A 21558-nucleotide genomic window follows, 5' to 3' on the forward strand; every position below is an offset into this window, starting at 1 on the left:
GTGAAAGAGAGAGAGAGAGGGAGAGAGAGAGAGAGAGAGAGAGAGAGAGAGACCCACCAGCATATAAAATGTGTTACCATGGTGCCCACAACCATAGCAATCTCCAAGCAATCTGCTGTGTTGCCATGGGAACAGTAATCTCGCCCGAGAGAGTGAGGGAGAATGAGAGGAAGAGACATGGAGAGAGAGGTAGCATCTTTTGTACTTACAGCGAGACGCATGATGCAGCAGAGACCCATTTATCTGTCGCTATAAATACAAACAGATCAATATCGACAAGACAGACAACCAGATTTATCGTATACGACATTTTTCAGTTCTAGCATTGATCTGCCATTAGAAAACTCATCTTCAGATTTACCGTACACCCATACATTTAAAAGCGTAATCATTCAAAGGTCTATGAATGACTTGATCTTAGATTCAAGGGTTTCCTCTCATGTTTCATTTTAGCCCTGACATAACATCTCCTGGCTTGACTCTTTGTCATTTCGTGATACTTGTCGTGAGGCTGTGAAATAGCCTCTCAGATCAACAGGGTACAGCTTTAACAACCATCGAAAACTTGAGGGAGTGTGAGGACTGTATGCGATTATTTCATTAACGTCTTGTTTGGAGCAGGGGCATTTTCTCAGAGGAGCAAGGGTTGTCATTGTTAACTAAAAGTAAAAAAAAATTAAAACTGAAACTTAAAAGGGGCTAAATGTAGAGTTCAGAGACCCTTGTTGTTAGCAACACCTGTGGCCCTTAAGTGAACTGTTGTGTAGTGAAGTTCTTTTTCGTTCTTTGCTTAGAAGTAAAAAAAATAAACACCTTTGTAGGGATATACTGTTAACGAACATCCCGGCGCTGCTGAGAGCTACGTTTAGATGAATATGTAAATATGTGGTGTGCGCTTTCCTCTCAATAACAAAATATACACACAACAATGACAGCGGTGAGAAAACAGCAGTTCAGAAAGCATCTGCGATTCACCGGCATCATGACGACAGATGAGGTCATTAAAAATACACTGTTATGATAGTTTGATTCTAAAGTATATTTGAGACTATAGACTAAAGGCCCGTTCACACCAAGAACGATAACTATAAAGATAACTATATTAGCATCCACACCAGCGGACGCTATCGTTCAGTTTATTCTAAACTCGTGCTTGTCTGTCACTTTAAATGCTCAAGCTCGTTACAGCAGGATGGATTCTGATTGGCTGTCAATGTTTTTATCATCCATCAGCTGGATAAAATCGTTCTGAAAGTGATTCCAACGATATCGTTTCTCTTGGCTATTTTCGTTATAGCTGTGGTGTGAACTCTGCTATTCTTTAATACTGAGAACGATTTTTAGAACTATATCTTTATAGTTTGCTTTATTTCTGCAGTGTTTTAAATGACCAGAGCTGCATCTATTGGGTTCAACTGGACAGGCTAAGAAAAACATTAAAATGCAACAACAACTCTAATCAGCACATCTCGTGCGCCACTGTCACAAAACTGCCTGACACACATCTAAAATGCGAATGCGCCATTATTGCATTTTTATTTTAAATTCGACGAATATTCGGAATTCTAATTTTAATTTGACATCCCTAATGAATAATATAATATTATAGAAATAATACTAAAATAACTAAGGTGCCTTCTCAAAAATATTCACATGAAAATGATCAATAGTATAATATTGTTCAAACCACTCACATTTTTACAAAGCAACACTGTCCAACAAAGACAATCACAGAAGGAGGCAGTGTCTCTCTAGCTCCCCTGAGCCCACGGATGTCTTGCACCTATTGTTTTTGATGGGGCACCAGTGGCGGTCCCGACTCACTTGGTGCCCTAGGCAAGATAAAGCATGACCAAAGAAAAAATTGCTTTAACATCTTAATTCTTTACATAAAAAGTCCAGGGGTAGTGGTACAGTTTCCCTTTAGTATGTAGGTGGACCCAGGTTCAAATTTGACTTTGAATTCAGCAGAAAAAAAAAGATCACAGCCAAAAATGAGCCAAATTTGTTATATGGAAAATAGTTATAAATATATATTTTACAAAAAAGGTCATATGAATTACATAAAGGCAAATGATCTGCGGAAGGTGCAACGTGATTGGACGGAAGAAATATGAATGCATACTGCACAACCCCTGGCAATGGGATAACGCCTGCCCATCATGTTTGCAAACGGTTCACAAATTGGCAGGGTCAAACTGTTGGAAATGGACGAACTAATTAAAAAGTAAACAACTAACCCACTCAGACATCCCCACTTCTGCTCACATCTGAATCGAAATGAACTTGAAATGACTTTAAATGATCTGTGACTGAGGCGATTTTTAGCGAGCATCTCCATGTCGGCAACCTTCATGACACCAACTGTGTTTACAGAGTATTAGCTGACTAATGGCCTGAAAATAATCTGACTATTAATAACAACAAATGCTTGACGCATAAAATATGCTTTTCACTTTAGTGTATTTTTTTTTACTCCCCCTGTAGCTAATCATTTTATCCCTTAAAACTCATCTTTAATGACCAAAATTACATATTTAAATGTTTTTTCCTTGAAAAAAATTTCTTCATGCCTTAAAATAGCTTGAATGCAACTCTACACTCTTGCCTCATTTAGTATACGCAGTTCTATGAATATGCAAATTAGCCCCGCCTCCACTCACTCACACCAGCTCAGAGATCCACTCGTTGACGATCACACGTTGACGTGATTGGTTACAAGGTAGTTTGTGACGTCAGAAACACCAGCGATTTCAAAGCGCGTTTTTGGGTCAGTCTTTGTTTCACTGCAGTTTTAAGGAGAAAATACTCAGCAATGGTGTTGACTTATTGGCGAGACACGGCAGGCAAAAACATCGTTTTTTTTTTACTGGTCAATTTGAGATTTTTGGATATTTGTCTTCAATAACATGTCTTCTTTCAGACTTGTGGTGAAAAAAAGTCCGAAATACACATTTAGGTCTTTATTTTATTACACTTTTATTGTCTGTTTGCGTCTGTAGATTTCTCATAAATTCAACAAAAGTTGGCGTTCTTAATCAACATGCTGCTCCGCAATCGCTGCTGTCAGCCTGTCATCACATGCACCGTTAGGAAGCTCTCTCTCCTGTACAATCCTGTCGGACCCAAATATGGTAATTTCCTTTTTATGAGCAACCAATCGTGAAAGTAAAAGGGCTGAATGCGCAGTCTCATTGGCTGATGATAAATCTTTAAAGCCCGTTTTCTCAAAATGACTTTTCTCTCATACTCCAAGTCCAAAATCTCCACTTCAGTAGCACCTATATACACCTAACTTTCCAGTCTGGGGAAAAAATCGATTTGATTTAAAAATCGAGTTGGTAGGTCAAATCGATTCATATTTTCAAAAAATCGATTTTTTTGATTTTTTTTTCTCCCCCTCTTCTATATAGCGTACAATACAAACATTTTGCATTCGCCAAATCTTCCTTCAGGGTTTCCGTAGAACGCTCCCTGCGGCGCAGCCCTCGATGCTTCACGACATCACGACAAAAAGACTAGCATGTTTAATTTTTTAATGGTCCTCCACGACGACGGCGCGCGAGTGAGTGAGTGAGGGAGAGTGAGTTAGAGTGTGTGTTCGTGAGTGAGTGAGTGAGTGTGTGTGTGTGTGTGTGAGAGAGAGAGAGAGAAATAGAGAGAGAGAGAATGACAAGATTTTTAGGAGTCAAAATCGTGTAATCTGACAGTGACTATTGTAACAGACAAACAAAATTTTGTTTATGTTGATGCACTTTAATTAAATACAATAAATATATATTTTTAAAATATATTTACAGTTCGCTGTTATTTTGTTTTAAATGGGGGGGGGGGGGGGAATCGAATCGAATCGTAAATCGAGTTTTCTATAAAAAAAACGCAGATTTTTTTAGGGGAAAAAATCGCCCAGCTCTACTAGTTATATTATGAAGATATTTACAGAGGGATTTGTAAATATATTATTCCTAGCCTGATTTATATAACATTTTATTCCAAAAAACATGGCGAAAATCATTTTTTAAGGCTATTGACAGTATATTCAGAATTTTTTTCCCATCTAATATGTGAACACAATGACAAAATTATTTTTAACCTGGCTTTATACAATACTCAGATTTCGTTTTTTTAAATATATTCAAATTAGCTCATATTTAATTAGATATTGCCTAATTTGCATATTTAAACTTTAAATTACAGAAAACTTGTAATACATTTTTTTCTCATCTTAGGTAATCAACTGGGAACGTTTCATGGTCATATCTGCTAGTTAAAATTTTTACCCTATTCACCTGTAGTGTCTCGCCTTAATTTGCACATGGTTTGTCTTAAAGCATATTAAAAACACCACATAGAATTATAAAGAACATTAAAAGCTGGATTTTCACCTCAGAGGGACTTTAAGTAATATAAAAAGTGTTTAAATACACAAACTTAATGAGGCTTTGATATGACTTGGTTTTAATAAACATAATATGTATTAAGGACAGTTCTCCCAAAAATGAATGATGACAATATGTTAATTTGGGGGGGAATTATCCCTTTAATATAAACATACAAAAATATTGTAGTATGGTACAAGTTGCTTGTTGATAATGTCAGGTAAATGGTGTGCGCATTTAACATGGAAACCATGTAAAAAATCTAATGAAGCATGAATTTAACTTAAATCCCAAAAAGGCTTTGCCTTCTCTCTCTCTCTCTCTCTCTCTCTCTCTCTCTCTCTCTCTCTCTCTCTCTCTCTCTCTCTCTCTCTCTCTCTCTCTCTCTCTCTCTCTCTCTTTTTTAGAAGACCACTAGGGGGAGGAAGGCTTCTGGAGGTAATTACAGTCTTTGCCCACCAGCACTGGATTATTTTAATGCATCATCAACACGAGGGCGACAAAAATCTGCCGAGGATTTAAAGCGCAAGAGGTATTATAACATCACAATATTAGTTAACCTAAACAGGATTTCGGATTAGCTGAACACTGATGGAATCATACTTCAGTCACCCATATTCACAGCCACCCACAGTGCATTATATGAAAGTGGATGTGGGCTGTGGAAGTGTGTATAGGTTTTTCTAGAAGTCTGTGTGTTTATGTATGCATTTTTAATTAAAGCAAGTTACAGGCTCCTGGGTGAACCAGAGATTAATTACCTTTACTTACACAGGACACCATGTAATGATCAAACCCCTTCCCCAGGGAAGCCTGTGGGCCTTGTAACACAGCGATACACCACCACCACTCTAATGGAGCTAAAACACACACTAATACATAGACACACTTTCTCTTTGTGTCAAGGCACACAAACACACCTTTGGGAATTGAGCTGTGTGAAAGCTTAAAAAGCCAAATATTCTGTAAAGGCAGACTGTTCATCGTGTATTTTGTATTCTATAAGCAAACAATAAATGGAGAGCGAAACACAGTGTGACGGAGCAGAAACGGAGAGATAGATGGAGAAGTGCAAGACCGGAGGGAAACCGCATGGGTTCACCAGCAAAAAGTGTACAAATGATATCTTGACCTACTTCTGAAGAGTTATTGTCAGCGTCTTTCAGCATTGCCCAAAAGCATACCGTAATAAAAACATCCACAACCATCTTATTAAACTTTCCGGGCGTCAGGTCTACTGGCCGCACCAGCCTGAGGGGCTACAATTAAGTCAAGTGGAGAATAAAAGCCTGGCAGCTTCTCAAGCCTTAAGCACCTCAGAGGAGTCAAAGCATCAGAGAGACAAGGAGGGGAAACACAAAATATGCACACAAACCAAAAAAACATACACACATAATCCATTTAAAATTGTGTACATTTTAATAATACGTAATTTTAACAGTAAAAATCAGTAAAAAATTATACAGCAAAACTCTGTTAATTGGTTGGTTAACAAGTTCTCTTACTACTGTGTATATGTTGAAAAACTGTAATAGATCTACTGGAACATTTCTTGTTATTTTTTAAAGTTTGAAAAAGTAAAGTAAATGTAAAGTTTTGTAATTAAAAAAAAAAGTTTATTACATGTTATACTACGGCATAGGCGTAATTTGCGGGTGGGACGGGTGGGACATGTCCCCACCACTTTTTGCTAAGGTCGATATTTTCCCCACCACTTTTGAAACATCTCGCGGCACGAATGTACCAATACAAATAAATAAAACATCTCCAGTTAACTAGCAGAGCATTCATTTAGTTCGTTTGTAAGAGGCGATCTACCGCTGAAATGTGTTGTTTTTGAAATCAAGTGGTCAAAGACAGTGCTCGTTGCCGCTGCGATCAGTGGCGCGGATACTGTGTTCTCTTGTGGCTCGCGCACAGTCTTCACTCGGACGCGCGCTTCAATCCGTTGTGGAGATCTCTATTCGTTCCGGTGAAATTACCAAACAAAATGCATACAAACGTATGCTTGCCTGATATACAACCACTGATAAACATAATCGGTTTTAATGAGAAGAGAAAAAAAAAACCTATACGAGTGTGGATTAGAACCCACAACCTCTGACACGCTTGGCAAAAATTCTACCACTGGACCATTTCAATATACACATTTATATTATGGATTTACTCACACCAACATATCAAACCTCATTAAACGACAAATTAAACCCATGCACTATTTCAATCGATTGCTGGACATCGTAATGTTATTGTACATACATCGATTTATGATTCAGCATTCATAACCCCCCCCCCCCCCCCCGTTAAAAAAAAAAATAAACCGTCCCACCCACTTTTTAAAACAAAGTTACGCCACTGTACTACGGGGTAGTTGAATGCTTGATTTTGATTGGTTGACGAACGTTCTGAGATGTGCAATTATTTTCAGGGAAACACACGGCTAAAGTAGTTCCCGGCAGGTCTTGACCGCATTACAGATCCATATCACTTCGCCAAATGATTTCAGTTATTTCAAACGTCTTTACAGCCTACAGAACCAAAACCAACAACGACACTGACCAAGCAAATACATATAGTAAACAATAGGATAAAAACAACCAATTATTTCCTTTTTTTTCACAAAATTACGTTTTATTGTGTATTATGCATATTAGTTAAAGCACATATCTTTTTCTGGCGCTCTCTCTCCCACTCAAACACACACACACTCGTACGGCCACACTCGCACAGAAACGTGTTGTCAGTGCTACTCTGAAGGTTTTATCAGTAAAATAGTTTAGCAACTTAAAAGCTTTAACATGCGTAGTTTTGCTATTAGTAGATGCTGGTGCGTCTATAAATAATTGAATAACTTTCAACCTCATTACCACAACTTGATTATCATTTCTGAAATGTATCAAAACAAAAAAGGAATCAAAATCATTGAAAACAATTGAAATCTGAAAACTTGTTAAACATTTTTTTGTAATAAATTAATAATAAAAATAATAAAAAGTGTGAAATTGGAAGAGGAATAATGCTAAAGGGTTTTAGAGCGTTATTAAGGTAATGATATTTTATCTGGCCATATTCCAAATATCTATAAACCTGTGGAAACTGTCTTTAAAATACGTTTCAGAACAAAAGAGCCAGGAAATTGATTAAAGCTCCAGTATGCGACTTTGGTATTTGACCACAAGAGGGCGCAGTTTCCAACAATAACAAAGGCGAAGCTTGATGACGCTATGAAGGAGGTGACGATGGGAGATATTTAATGCGTTTTCACCATCTAGCGATATATCTACATGGAATTAATGAATCATGATCACGGATGAGGTAATTCATTCGTTTTTGTATTACCTGTATGTCTGATCGTATTATTTTATGTCATCATAATTAATGAACTGCAAGGAACGTGAAATGGTATGCTATATTATCCCGTTACAACATACAGCTATTTGTCAAATGATTTATTTGGTTAACGTTGTGCAGTTTTACGTTTTTATGGTTAATGCCGTGTTGTTTAACGTGTTCAAACCAATATCTAAAAGTAAATTTGAACGAACATTTGCAAGTAATGACTAAATATATTTTTTAACATCATATCCGATTGTATTTAATTGTACTGCCATAATCTCGGTCACCACACGTGATAAAAAGCCTTACCAAAGTACAAAGAGCAATATAACTTTGTTTATACGTGCTATTATTGACAGTTGCATGTCTTACCTGTCTCAATACACTCGCGAGAGAGTCTCTGTCAAGTCCAAGATTGACGCGCAGCTCTCTCCATCTCGAAAACGCCTGCCGATGTTTATCCGGGTTTTATTCCTCCGTTTGTCACACAGTCCGCGACTCCGCGTGTATCCGAATATTGACGCTTTCGTTTTGTTGGCACTTCAATAAAGAGTTCGTGATCCATAACAGCTATAACCATACAGTCTATGGCTATAACGCTTTAACCACCACTTCCGCATTTGACCATGCGATATTCCGGTGTGGTGGGTCATATTTTTTATTTTATTAAATTTTATTCTTTGTCAGACGTCTGTATTGTTTATTGTGATAAGAAAAAAAACCTCAATAAAGTTGTTGTAAAAAAAAAAAAAATCCGGTGTGGTGGAATATCCTATCACATGGTCCACACCGGAAAAAGGGATAGAGCGGACATTACGTCACTGAGGCGCGACATTTCTTTTCCGGGACGGCCAGTTATTTAAAATCGGAATTTCTCTGAAATAAAAAATCTTTGGAGACTTTTGAGATATTTTAAGTACACAACTGGAGGAAATATATCACACTGTGCAAGTTATTTTCGGAAATTTTATTACAAAATTCCTACATATTGGAGCTTTAAATCATTCAAATTCTAGTATGATCTGAATGGAATCAATTTTTCGCAAAAACAACCCACACAATGTCCTTGCGATCAATCTATCTGAGAGAAGTATGTAGCCTCATTTAACCCCACTCTCAACCTTTATAGGGTACATGTATAACATCTAACCTTCTACAGCCATGCCTAATCCTTCAGCTGACCTTCAGAGGAACCCCTTGAGGCTGTTTCAGGCCCTTAACCATCACAGAACACGACCCATTCAGCTGAAGAGCCCTCCATCATCGCTGACAGATCCACCGCAGAGCATGGTGGGTGTTCCAGAATGATAATATAGAATCTTGGAATGCCATTTAAATCGTCTCCATCATGGTGGAAACGGATCATTAGAGTCCTCGAGGGGTTACAGGGTCCGGTGGTTCTCATTCAGCCCACCTCATAAGGCTGTCATTCAAAAGCTTCTTGTGTGTGCGTGTGCACGCATATGTGAGATCCTAAGTGTGCACTGCAGGGTGATCGAGAAGAACCTGCACTCCCAGAGGACTGTAAACTAAACTATTTTCTCTGGTTCGTACTTACGGCTACTTTTCCTCGTATCTATTATTATGCGCTCCAGCATTCATAAGACATTAAAGTGCGTCCTTATCTTCTCATCAGACAATTCAAAATCCACTTCAGCGACTCTAAAGGCAACACATCTGCCTAATTACACAAATGCAACCATCTTGTTCTAGCAGATACCATGTCCGCTGGGTAATTGTTGTAAACTCACCATTCACAAATAACATAAAAGTGCCCCCCCCCCACACACACACACTTAATTACTTGCTTCTCTCATCTAAACCAACAAAGCTTTCCGTAACAACACAGTTATATGTCTTCATAACATGCTCTCCAGGCTACAGATTGTTCCAGAAACATTATAAATGTTTAATTTAACATTTAAATCAAATCTTAAGTGGTGTTTTTTTTTAATGATCGCTGGTGCATTTGTACGTAATTTGCATATTAAATGCACGCACAATGTGTTATCGACTGGTCCGTGTCCGACCTATGCGCTAGAATTAAGTGCTCCTTTACATACATGCTTTAGAAAGCAGTTTCCAAAAATTAGCATTGAAAAGGGTATTTAAAAAGTGTTTTCAGAGACGGCAGAATCAAGCGATCAGAGGATTGTTGAATTTTTCACTGCTAGCCAGCCCTGCAACACTTTACAAAGACAACAGTTTCACAAGAGTTTAACGAGAAAAGAAAGAGTCTTCGGCCAAGAACTAGTGAGACTGAAGCAAACAGAATGTAACCGCAGAAGAAAAGCGATTTAGGAAGTAAAGGGGAAAAAATGTAACATCTGTAACGCTCAATAATACTGTAAATGAACACTACCGTTCAAAAGTCTTCAAGGCTGCATTTATTTGATCAAAAATACAGAAAAACAGTAATATTGTGAAATATTATTACAATATGTTTTCTGTTGTAATATATTTTCAAATGTAATTTATTCATGTGATGGGAAAGCTGAATTTTCTGCATCATTACTCCAGTCTTCAGTGTCACATGATCCTTCAAGAATCATTCTAATATGCTGATTTGTGCATATGTAACTTTTCTTACTATTATCAATGTTGAAAACAGCTGCTTAATATTTTTGTGAAATGTCTTTCATCATTTATCTACCTTCATGTTGTTCCAAACACGTATGAATTTTCAGTTTTCTGTACAATAACACAAAAGATATTTAATCTTCTTTTGTGTTCCATCGTACAGGTTTGGAACAACATGATGGTGGGTAAATCATAACTAAACATTTGAAGTGAACTATCCCTTAATGCCGTTATTGAATTTAAAATAAATTTCGAGGCCTGATTAAGTATCAGTATGTTATAAAAAACCTGCAATGGTACTGTATACACAGCTATAGACACTCTAGGCCAGCGGAAAGGTGAGTCCGTCGTCTGTTCTGCTGAAACTGGCACGTGAAGAATCCACAGAGGAAACTCGGCATGCGTGTGCCACAACTGTTCATATCAAAGTGTGGATGAGAGGTAGATTTGAATCTGTTACTGTTGCTTTCCACCCATGTCTCTTTGGGATTTAAAGTTTGTTATATTAAAAGACGTAAAGAGAGAGCGAGAGAGGCTTCCGCTGTTGTTCCATTTGGCTTCCTAATCCTGCTCTGCCTCGAGCATTCAATTAACTCCTCACCAGCAGATCAAATGACTGGCTAAAAGAGACTGTGACCGAGCCTAAACGCTAATTAATACTTAGGAATCAATGCCCCTCAATACTAAATGTCAAATAACAGTACAAAAGAGAACAGAGGAGCTCAGATGAAAAGCTCACTTTTCTATTACGATGGATATTTATGTTTTTAAGATGAAAACCACAGCCGGCCGGTACAGACACGTGGGCGCGGGCTGAATGTCAGAGGAGACATAATGGGGAAAGAAAAGTGAAAGGTGCTCTGTGCCAGACTCTTCAGCGAGCAGCTACAGCAGACCCACATTAACAATAATGTGGATTCTGTTCCTCTCGCATTTTTCCCTTTTGTTGTCCATTTGTCACTCTCACTCGTTCTTTTTCTCCGTGCAGTTACAAGAGAGTGACGTTTAATCTACAGTAGGACTCGCTTTATTAGGATCCGTTTGGGCCATTTGTGATCCCATTTCGAGGGAAAGGTTTCTGACTCCACTATGTTACTGTAAGGGATGTAAACAGATTAAAAATCTATATAAAATTAATTGATTAATTAATGCCAAATAATTCATTGTTTTCAGTGATTAATCATGTTAGGTAATTAATTATATCTTAAATTCACATTTGTCATCATAAATATAATTTACACACATTAAGTATGGCAATTGAAAGTAAAATGATTAAATATGAAATATTATACATTTATATATATATAATAGGCCTATTATATTGATTTATTTTAAAGGACTGCATCAGCAATATTAATATCAATATATTAAAATCAATCTCTATTGAATGTGTTTTTTAATGAACCTTTTTAAATCACCAATTAAATCAGGGGGAAAAATGGTATCATGAAAATAGCACCCATTATAGATCTAAAATGCCTTTTTCAATCATGAAACTTTAAAGGTATCTAACACCAACCACTGTGTGTGTGTGTGTGTGTGTGTTTGTACCTACTTAACTATATTTTGGGGACAAACTTGTACCCAGAAGTGACCAAAACCTGACAAAAATCTCCAAAAACCTCTCTTTCCTCTCATTTAAAATGCAAACATGCAGAACGTTTTGTGTGATGGGTAGCTTTAGGCGTAGGGTTAGTGTAAGGGGATAGAATATACAGTTTGTACAGTATAAAAACTATTACGTCTATGGAATGTCCCCATTTAGATAGCTAAGTAAACGTGTATGTGTGTGTGTGTGTGTGTGTGTGTGTGTGTGTGTGTGTGTGTGTGTGTGTGTGTGTGTGTGTGTGTGTGTGTGTGTGTGTGTGTGTGTGTGTGTGTGTGTGTGTGTGTGTGCACCTGTCTAGGGCTGTTCACCCTTTTCAAAAAACTCCATTAGTTGAGAAACCCTCCTGAGCAGGTGTTGTAAATGTGTGTGTGTGCCTGCGAGAGAGCCTGTGTACGTGTAAGATTGCAGCCCCCAGATGTCAGTGTTTGAACCCTGGCACCCCGCTAAGCCTGACTCACCTCAGCACCTCGTTGGGGTTTCCTGACTTGCTGCCTTTCTTGTCAGGTGTGCCGTGGCATCCAGACTTAAGCAGCGTGTGAGGACCCCGATCCAGCATCATTGTGGAGGTTGCCATGGCGATTATGGCTACAGCATCACGCACTCGAGCCTCCAGCCCGTAGTCCCACTCATCGTAGGAAACAGAGATCAAACCTGCAAATAAAGGAAGCGTTTGAAACAATCATCTGAAATATTACAATAGTTTTTCAATTCAAACCATCCTTCCCTTCTTACCTGTTGGAAAGACGTTGGGTACATTATCTGCATCCCCTGTCACCAGAGATGGTACGATCCAGGTGTAACCGTAACCAGTGAGGCCGACAGAATGTGCCACCTCGAAAATGGTTGTGGCTTCTTCTTTAGTGCAGTACAGTAGTATAACAGGACTTTGGAGCTTCTTCATCTGGTTCTGGATCTTTGAGTCGCCATCGTCGACTGACATGTCCAACAGCAGCACTTCTTCCAGCTCCCAGCCAACAAAACTGTTCTCAACGGTACTCCGGATCTGGAAGGTAGCAAAAAAAGACAGAGAGAGATGAAAAAAAACAAAAAAAAAACAGCATGTCCTGTAACACCCTCTCTGCTGCCTCCAGATCTCCCAAAACTGTTCGCTTTTGTTCTTTAGATATATTAACAGAAGAGAGAGTTAAAAGAGAAAATAGGCAAAAAGAGAGTGAAAGTTAAAGCAAATATTTTTATTTAAAGGAATAATGAAAACAAATTCCGATCATGCACTTCTTCCAGATACCGGCCTTGCAAATGTTTCTCTTTTTTGATCTCTATCATTTGCAAAGACGCAAACCTAACCCACATTTGAAAATGCACAGAACTACTCTGAGGAAACACAGAGAAATTAAACTGCATTTCCTCATAACAAATTGTTCAAACACAAGTCCACAGAGATGATTTTCATTCGAATCAACCGCAGTCAGAACTAGATGAAATTATTGCTCCCACAATTCTGATGATGCATATTACTGTATCGCACAATATTTGAAGCCAATTTGACAGACTTGCAAACTGCCCTGACAGTATCATTACACACATATATGCAGTCAAGTGTAGTGTGAGCATCCAGTACCACAGAGCTGGAAATATCCTTATAAATTTTATATTATGTATAATATTTTAAGAAATATAATAACAGTTAAAAAAAAAAAAAGAATAAGTTAAGTTTCATATTATATTCATAATTTTCATTATTTTAAGTTTTTGGTCTAATATTTTCCAGAATTGATGAAATTACCTAATTTTTCCCATTTTTAATATATTTTGATATTATATAGTTTTGGTTTTAGTTAACAAAAACAACACGTTCATATTATAGATAGACCGATATTAAAATTCTGGTCAGCGCTGATAAGCCGATAATTATTTTGTATCTGATGGCCGATAACCAAAAAAAAGGTCAATATTAAAATTCTATACAATTTAGTCCAAATAAAATCAACTAAAACTTCACAAATTCACTTGTTGTGTTTTTAAAAAAAATTGGCATCACAACATTATAATGCACAATATGAAAATAGATTTTTTTTTTAAAAACAAACAGTTTCATAAAGATTAGTATGGAAGCTTATTTCCGCCACAAAAAAAAAAAAAAAAAAAGATAATTGCGACTTTTTATCTCACAATTGCGAGTTTACATCTCGCAATTCTGACTTTATTTCTCAGAATTGGGAGATATAAAGTCAGAATTGCGTGATATAAAGTCAGAATTGCGAGATATAAAGTCACAATTGCGTGTTATAAAGTCAGAATTCTGACTTTTTTTCTCGCAATTGCGACTTTATATCACGCAATTCTGACTTTATATCTCAGAATTCTGACTTTATATCACGCAATTCTGACTTTATAACACATAATTGCGAGTTTATATCTCGCAATTCTGACATCTTTTCTCAGAATTGTGAGATATAAAGTCCAATTCTAAGGGGGAAAAAAAGACGGACTTTTTTTTTTTTTTACCTTAAAATAGTTTATATCTCACAATTCTGACTTTATAACACGCAATTGCGACTTTATATCATGAAATTCTGACTTTATATCTCCCAATTGCATGATATAAAGTCAGAATTCTGAGATATAAAGTCAGAATTGCGTGATATAAAGTCGCAATTGCGAGAAAAAAAGTCTGAATTCTGACTTTATAACACGCAATTCTGACTTTATTTCACGCAATTCTGACTTTATATCTCGCAATTCTGACTTTAAAACACGCAATTGCGACTTTATTTCACGCAATTCTGACTTTATATCTTGCAATTCTGAGAAATAAAGTCAGAATTGCGAGATGTAAACTCGCAATTGTGAGATAAAAAGTCGCAATTATCTTTTTTTTTTTTTGTGGCGGAAACAAGCTTACATAGATTAGTGATTGTTAGATGACAACAAAGGTAATGTAGAAGTAAAAACAGGAGAAATAAATATCCAGTATCGACCATTAACGATTCTGATAACTGATATGGTCCTGACACATTGCGAATTCTGAATTTCCAAACCGAGGTATTTCCATGGTCATTAACAAAGCGCAAAGGAAGAGAAGATAAATAGTGCAGGTACTGCGGCAACCCAGGATATTGCAGAAGATGAAGGGCCACAAATAGGAGGCACTAGACAACAGATGTCAGTGTGACTGAAGAGGAGAGTACCAGCATTGGACACAGTTTGTCCAAGCATTTGGAATCACCTGAACCATTGTTCTTCCCTCAACAGACAACACAAAAACCTGGCACTGGTCTCACTGGAAGAACATCAAGAGCCTGCCTGCTATACACCTGCAAAAACATCAAGAGCCTGCTGGTTGAGCCTCCTCAATAAGCGGAGCATCCTCTGGACTTCTACTGGGCTCTGCTTGCATTGCCCTGAGGTTGCTCCTGATTTGGGGAATGACTGAAAGTACAGTAAAAATCAAAGAACACAATCCTGACCGTTGCACTGTGTATTTAAGAACTCTATCCACACCACTGTGTGCCAGATATGAATTTAGGAGTGCCTCCGAAGGCAGCATTTGTCAGTTTTCGGACGCAGCCCATATATAAGCAGATGCATATGTAAAATAATGCGATTATCATTCAACATTAAACAGCATATAAATCAAACCTGCCTACTAAATGAAATGTCGACCCAGGACAAGCAATAGGATTGTGAAGCTTTGATGAACTCGATCTACTCCATTTCCATCTATGTTTTGATCATCGTTCTGATCCGATCCAATCCGATCTGAATGTAATTTTCTAAGTTTTTTTGCTCAAAATATTTGTTTTTTTCTTTCATATTCATATTTATTTCATATTTAAGTGATGACAAAAAAGAAAGGCATGAAGCTAGAAAAAAAATGTTTTTGCTTCTTTTAAAGGGTCTGTTCTTTCTTTTGGCATATTGCATGTTCAGATATTCATACAACAAAATATTCTGGTGGGGAAAGACTTAAAGGCACAGCTAAATTTATTACAATGGGTTTATGTGAAGATTGTTTTAAGTTCACTTAAATTAAAAGTTGTTATATATTTTTAAAACCCATTAAATGTTAAAAGATTATTCAGTTAGTCTTAGTAAAAAGATCCAATTAAACAAATAATTATAATATACTGTCTTTATGTTGTTTCTACATTATTTTGAAGATTCAATGTGAAAGTTTTACAACAAAAATGTATTAAAAACTTAAATGTTAGATGCGATTTATCACAATTATTTAGTTCATTTTTTTAATCGATTGACAGCACTAGTTATTTGATTTGATTTATTTCAGCTTTATTTCAATTAACAAAATGTTTTGAATAGTAGACAACAATAACCTCAGCTCTAAAGAGGCTAGCAAGAATTAAAAGGGTCAGCGCTACTATTATAGGGCTTGTACACAAGTCTAAAGGCATAAATTGTGTGAGAGTGATGAATGAACAGAAAGATGGTCACAGGCAAAATTCCACTAGTCATCATTTACTCACCCTCATTTCATTCTAAACACGTATGACTTTCTATGTTGCATGCAGCCTTTTTTTCTGCTGTCACATGGCTTGAGAATGATATAAGAGTCAGCAAATGATGACGAAATGATGTTCATTTTTTGAGTGAACTATGCCTTTAAATCAGAAATGATGAAACAAAATTGGAGAGGAGTTCCTGTAGGAGCAACGTATACTGAAGATAGGGGAGAGGACGGGTACATTAGTTTTGACAGGAGCCCCAGCGTACAGAAGACAGAGGAGAGGAAGAGAGCATTAGTTGAGACAGGAGCATTGGCAAACTCCTGATGATGAAAGAGGCTCGAGCTGCAGCGGCTGGCTCCCCAGCGGGAGTCACAACGCCGGGATTAGGGTGTGAACCCAACCAGCTAGAGTCTGCAGAATTCCGGGCAGTGAAGCAAACACCAGTACGGTCTGGGGTTTCACAAGATCCCAATCTCATTTTGGCCAAAACGTTTTAGCTCTGGACAGGCACCTATTTATACAACCTGATGATGCATTTCAATGATTTGATAAACAAGACTAGGTTCTGCTGAATGGAATGTTTGTCGGGATTATGAACGTGCTTTAATCAGAAATACAATTGACCACTCAAAACACACTAGAAATCACCTATAGCGACCCCTGGTATCCACCCAGGACACCCTTGCAACCACATGGCGATATGTTAAAAACCACGCAGAACACCTTAGCAACCACATAGCAATGCTAAAATGTCAGTTAAAACATAACCAAAAATATAAATAAATGTAATAATAATAATAATAATAAAATAATATGAATAATAATGACAACATACACACCCACTACTGTTCAAAGCTTTGGGGTCAATATTTTTTTTATAACATTGTTATCTTTTTTAAAGAAATTAATTATTTTATTCAGCAAGGATGCATTAAATTGACCAAAAGTGACAGTAAAGGTTTTTATAATGATTCAAAAGATTAATATTTCAAATCAATACTTTATATTCATCAAAGAATAAAACGAAAAAAAATATATATATATATTACGCAGCAATTTTCAATATTGATAATAATAAGAAATTATTCTTGAGCAGCAAATCAGCATATCAGAATGATTTCTGAAGGATCATGTGACTCTGAAGACTGGAGTAATAATGCTGAAAATTCAGCTTTGTAACACAGGAATAAATTAAATTTGAAAGTATATTAAAATAGAAAACAGTTATTTTAAATTATAATTATAATAATATTTCACAATTTGACTGTATTTTTGATCAAATACATAGCCTAGAAATCTAGACGCACCCTAGCGGCAGCAAAATGTATTTTGCAGCCAGGGCAGTCTAGCAACTCTCCGTTGACTTCCGGAGCTGTAAAAACCTATATTAGGCCAATCACATCGCGTAGCCTATAGAGTAGGCGGGGCGGGCTTAACATAATGACGACAGAGTTGCGACGGTTCCCTGCCACTTGAAAACAAAGAAGAGTTGCTGCTGCTGGAGAACAGTCTTTCAAATCGTTTTTTTGGCCGCGACTCTGGAGGAATTGGAGTTAAGTTTTTCTTTGAGAAAAGAGCATAGGATGGCACTTAAGTCATTCTTAAAAAAGGAAGATGTGTTCGTAGTTTTGCCGGCCAGATTCAAAAGTTGAATCTTTCAACTAGCTCCGCTGTTGGGCAAACGCTCTGGTTGGTTGAAGCGCTGTCCTATTGCGTGCAGAGGGAATTTGAAAGACAGCCGTTTATCCCGCCCCTCGGATTGAGCCGTGTCTATGGTGAGTTGCCAGACCTAACATCTTGATGTAGGTCTGGCTTGCCAGGCTATCAAATACATGCAGATGCAAAAATCTTTCCAACCCCAAACTTGTATGTATGTATATGTATATGTATATGTATATGTATATGTATATGTATATGTATATGTATATGTATATGTATAGCACATAGATACTGTAGGCTTGGATGAAGACTGAAAAATGTTGAAAGATTTCTCACCCGATTTACAAAGTCCTGGTATCCAGGATAGTAGGTGGTGACGATGGAGAATATGTACCAGTCATATTCCTCCATTATGTTAAGCATGACAGAGGCTTGCTGCTCTATAGAGGGACCAAACTGGAAGAACATGGAATGGTCATCCTGCAAGAAAAAAAGACACAAATGCATGAGAAAACAGAAGAATCACATCATAATATGGCATCAGTAGGTTATAGTTACATAACAATTTAACCAAGCTCAAATTCATGTTGCATTCTTCTTGCCATCCATTAAGCACAAACCGACAAATGAAAATGTAGGTTTCTTAGTATACGTACATTAGTTGGGGACACCTAATATTCAGCAATATTACTGAACTGACTGCATAGAAACTATCATGACACTTGAATTGAGCTGGATGATGATGACATCACTGTTTTCTGCAGAGCTGCTTTATAGCTCAATTGAACTCATTTCACAATTGATGAACTTTACATGGTTACTGAACTAAATCACCACTGAACTGACTTCAACTGAATAATGACACTATTGTCTTTTTTAGAGCTGCTTTACAGCAGAATTGAATTCTGTTCAGCATAATTTATCATTATTTTCCTGTTTATCACTGTAAAGCTGCTTTGAAACAATCTGTATTGTATTAAGAGCTATTGTGATTTGACATGACCATCTTTTTTCACTATAGTAACCTGCTAAGGTTTGGATAAAGGAAACAAGGATCAGGTTGAAGAAAGCAATGCAGAGAAAGACGGTATAGAAATATGAACCAACCCCAGCAGCACCGCAGTTCGCCAGATCTAACATCTGCTGCATCAAAGCATGTGAATGAGACACTTTGCTCCCTTAATATCTAAATGACCACTTCACTGAAACAAAATGCTCCATCCCAGGCAGTTTAAATGTCCAAATGTCTGTGGAACATTGGCGATAAATGATTTGTATAAATGCATTCCGAATTCTTATAATAAGCATGCCAATGAACTCTTCACATCTAATATGCATATGTGTGTGTGTAAGCTGTCAGTGGCAAATAAGCCAAAACGTTGTAAAGCTATGCACACATGTATGACAGTGCACATGAATGCATGCACATTGATGTATTGGTCTGTACAGGCCTGTAAATTATTGTTCTGTGTGTGTATTCATGTATGAAGTCGGTCGTGGGCGTTTGCCATGTTAGTCATGCCGCATGGCGAAGTCTCTCGGTCTCTCTCTCTCTCTTTCAGGTCTCCATACTCTACTCAACATCAAAGCCACTCCCCTGGGGTCTGAGATGGACTGATCCATTACCTTGATTCGGCTTTAATGAGGTAACAACACTGATGGGGCTGTGGGGAGGGAGCGGGAGGGGGGGGCTTGGGTTGTTAATCTTACAGCTGTAGTTTAATGTTTTAATGTTGTTTATATATTCTTGTTTTGTAGAGTTAACTAAATGTTTAATATTTGCTTGATTTGCCTGTAATGTGTATGTGTGTCTCTGCTCCTTTCCTTTAGTGACTTCTATTCATTTGCGTGCCCCTAATATTAATTTCCTGTCTTAATTCCACCTCTTCTCATTTGGAGTCGATCCCATCAGGAGAGGTGGGTCTGCAATCACGGGGTCGTTAAGAGTTTTGGTTTGAACAAATTAACACTTTTATTAAGACTTAAAAAATGAAGACCTTTATAATATTACAAAACAATTATATTTCAAATAAACGCTGTTCTTTTGAACTTTCTTTTACAGTTTTACCGGTTTCAACATTGATAATAATAATAAGTATTTATTGAGCAGCAAATCAGCATATTAGAATGATTTCTGAAGGATCATGTGACATTGAAGACTGAAGTAATGATGCTAAAAATTAAGCTTTACCATCACAGAAAGAAATTAATGTTTTCAAAAAAAAATGTAAATCTGTAAATCTGATCTCTTTTCTCTTTTATTTAATAAATAAATAAATATATACAGTATATATATATATATATATATATATATATATATATATATATATATATATAAAACCCTGTTACTATTATATTTTTAACTATAGTTTGCAACAATATACCAGTATTACATTTGCTTTCTAAGAAGAATTTTCAACTGTACATTTAACACACACAGACACACAAATGTATGATATATAGGCTACCGTGTGTCAGATTTGTTTTGCGGATCATTCCTCCCTAATCCGACGCTCTACACTTCTGCTCCTCACCCCCTCCCTGTCATCAATCTCCCTTGCTCCGCTCTTCCTCTTCATCCATTCTGAGTCTATTCATCTCAAAATGAGCAATCACAGACACATGCACTCCACATGCAAGTGAATTAGCGGACTCCAGTTCCTCTGTTTAGCACAATGGAGTGGCGGACCTAGTCATCCACTATACTCAATACAGCCCTGCGCAGGCAGCAGGGAACTAATCCAGACCTGGCATACTCTCCTCTCACTACTTTCCTGCCTTCCTCCTCAAAAATAAAGACTAGTGTCCTGCAGAGGCAGTTTACAAGCAAAGTATCTTCAATATTCGAATGAGAGGCAGTGACATAAAATAAGTTCTCCGCTAACTCTTGACTGCTGGGAGGTGATAACAGCTGAGCTCCTGCCATACACGATACCTCACCAGAACAGCATGTCATTGAGAGAGGAAGGAATGAAAAATCAGATGCGCTTAGGAGAGCATGCAACTAAATTCAAGTGATTCATCAGTTGATCTACCATGATGGATTGGATTGATTGGAAATAAGAGGTAGCTGGTAGCCAGAAAGCCAAAGAAAAGAGAGTCCACGGCAGTTCTTAGAAAAGAAATGTTAAAAAGCCTTGATTTTAAATTCTGGTTCTGATTACTCTTATGATTTAGATTCCTTAATGGTTTAAATAACAGTTCTTTTAATACTCCTAATTATTATTTTTTTTGTGCAAAAGACATTGGCATTAACTATATATTAAACACCAATACTTCAAATTATTTTCATAAAATTCCACTGACAAACTACAGTGCAAACAACCAGTCTGTAACCCCAGTTAGTGTTAGGGCCCTATCATACTGTACACACGGCACAATGCAGCGGCAGGTGCGACGCAAGTGTTTTTTGCTAGTTTCAACCAGGCGCAGTTATCATTTTCACATCCTGCGCCTTGTTTAAATAGCAAATGCATTTGCACCCATTTGTGCGCCCATGGGCGTGCTGGTCTGAAAACGAATGTGTTCAGGCGCATTGTTGGTGCATTGCTATTTTCAGGCAAATGAA

The 21558-nt window shown here is 37.2% G+C and overlaps 1 protein-coding gene across 1 annotated transcript in view; it reads right to left on the bottom strand.

Annotated features, from left to right (window-relative positions):
• Positions 1-21558, bottom strand: part of grin2bb (glutamate receptor, ionotropic, N-methyl D-aspartate 2B-b) — a gene marked incomplete at its 3' end in the record, with an annotated part of 93781 nt that overhangs the window by 18829 nt on the left and 53394 nt on the right. The window contains exons 3-5 of the mRNA XM_081361564.1: positions 18327-18470; positions 12637-12907; positions 12363-12555 (exon numbers count right to left, since the gene is read on the bottom strand). Coding sequence (XP_081217690.1) covers positions 12363-12555; positions 12637-12907; positions 18327-18470 — 608 coding nt within the window. The remainder of the gene's footprint in view (positions 1-12362; positions 12556-12636; positions 12908-18326; positions 18471-21558) is intronic.

Source organism: Scardinius erythrophthalmus, assembly GCF_964197995.2.
Source record: "Scardinius erythrophthalmus genome assembly, chromosome: 3".
Taxonomy (NCBI): domain Eukaryota; kingdom Metazoa; phylum Chordata; class Actinopteri; order Cypriniformes; family Leuciscidae; genus Scardinius; species Scardinius erythrophthalmus.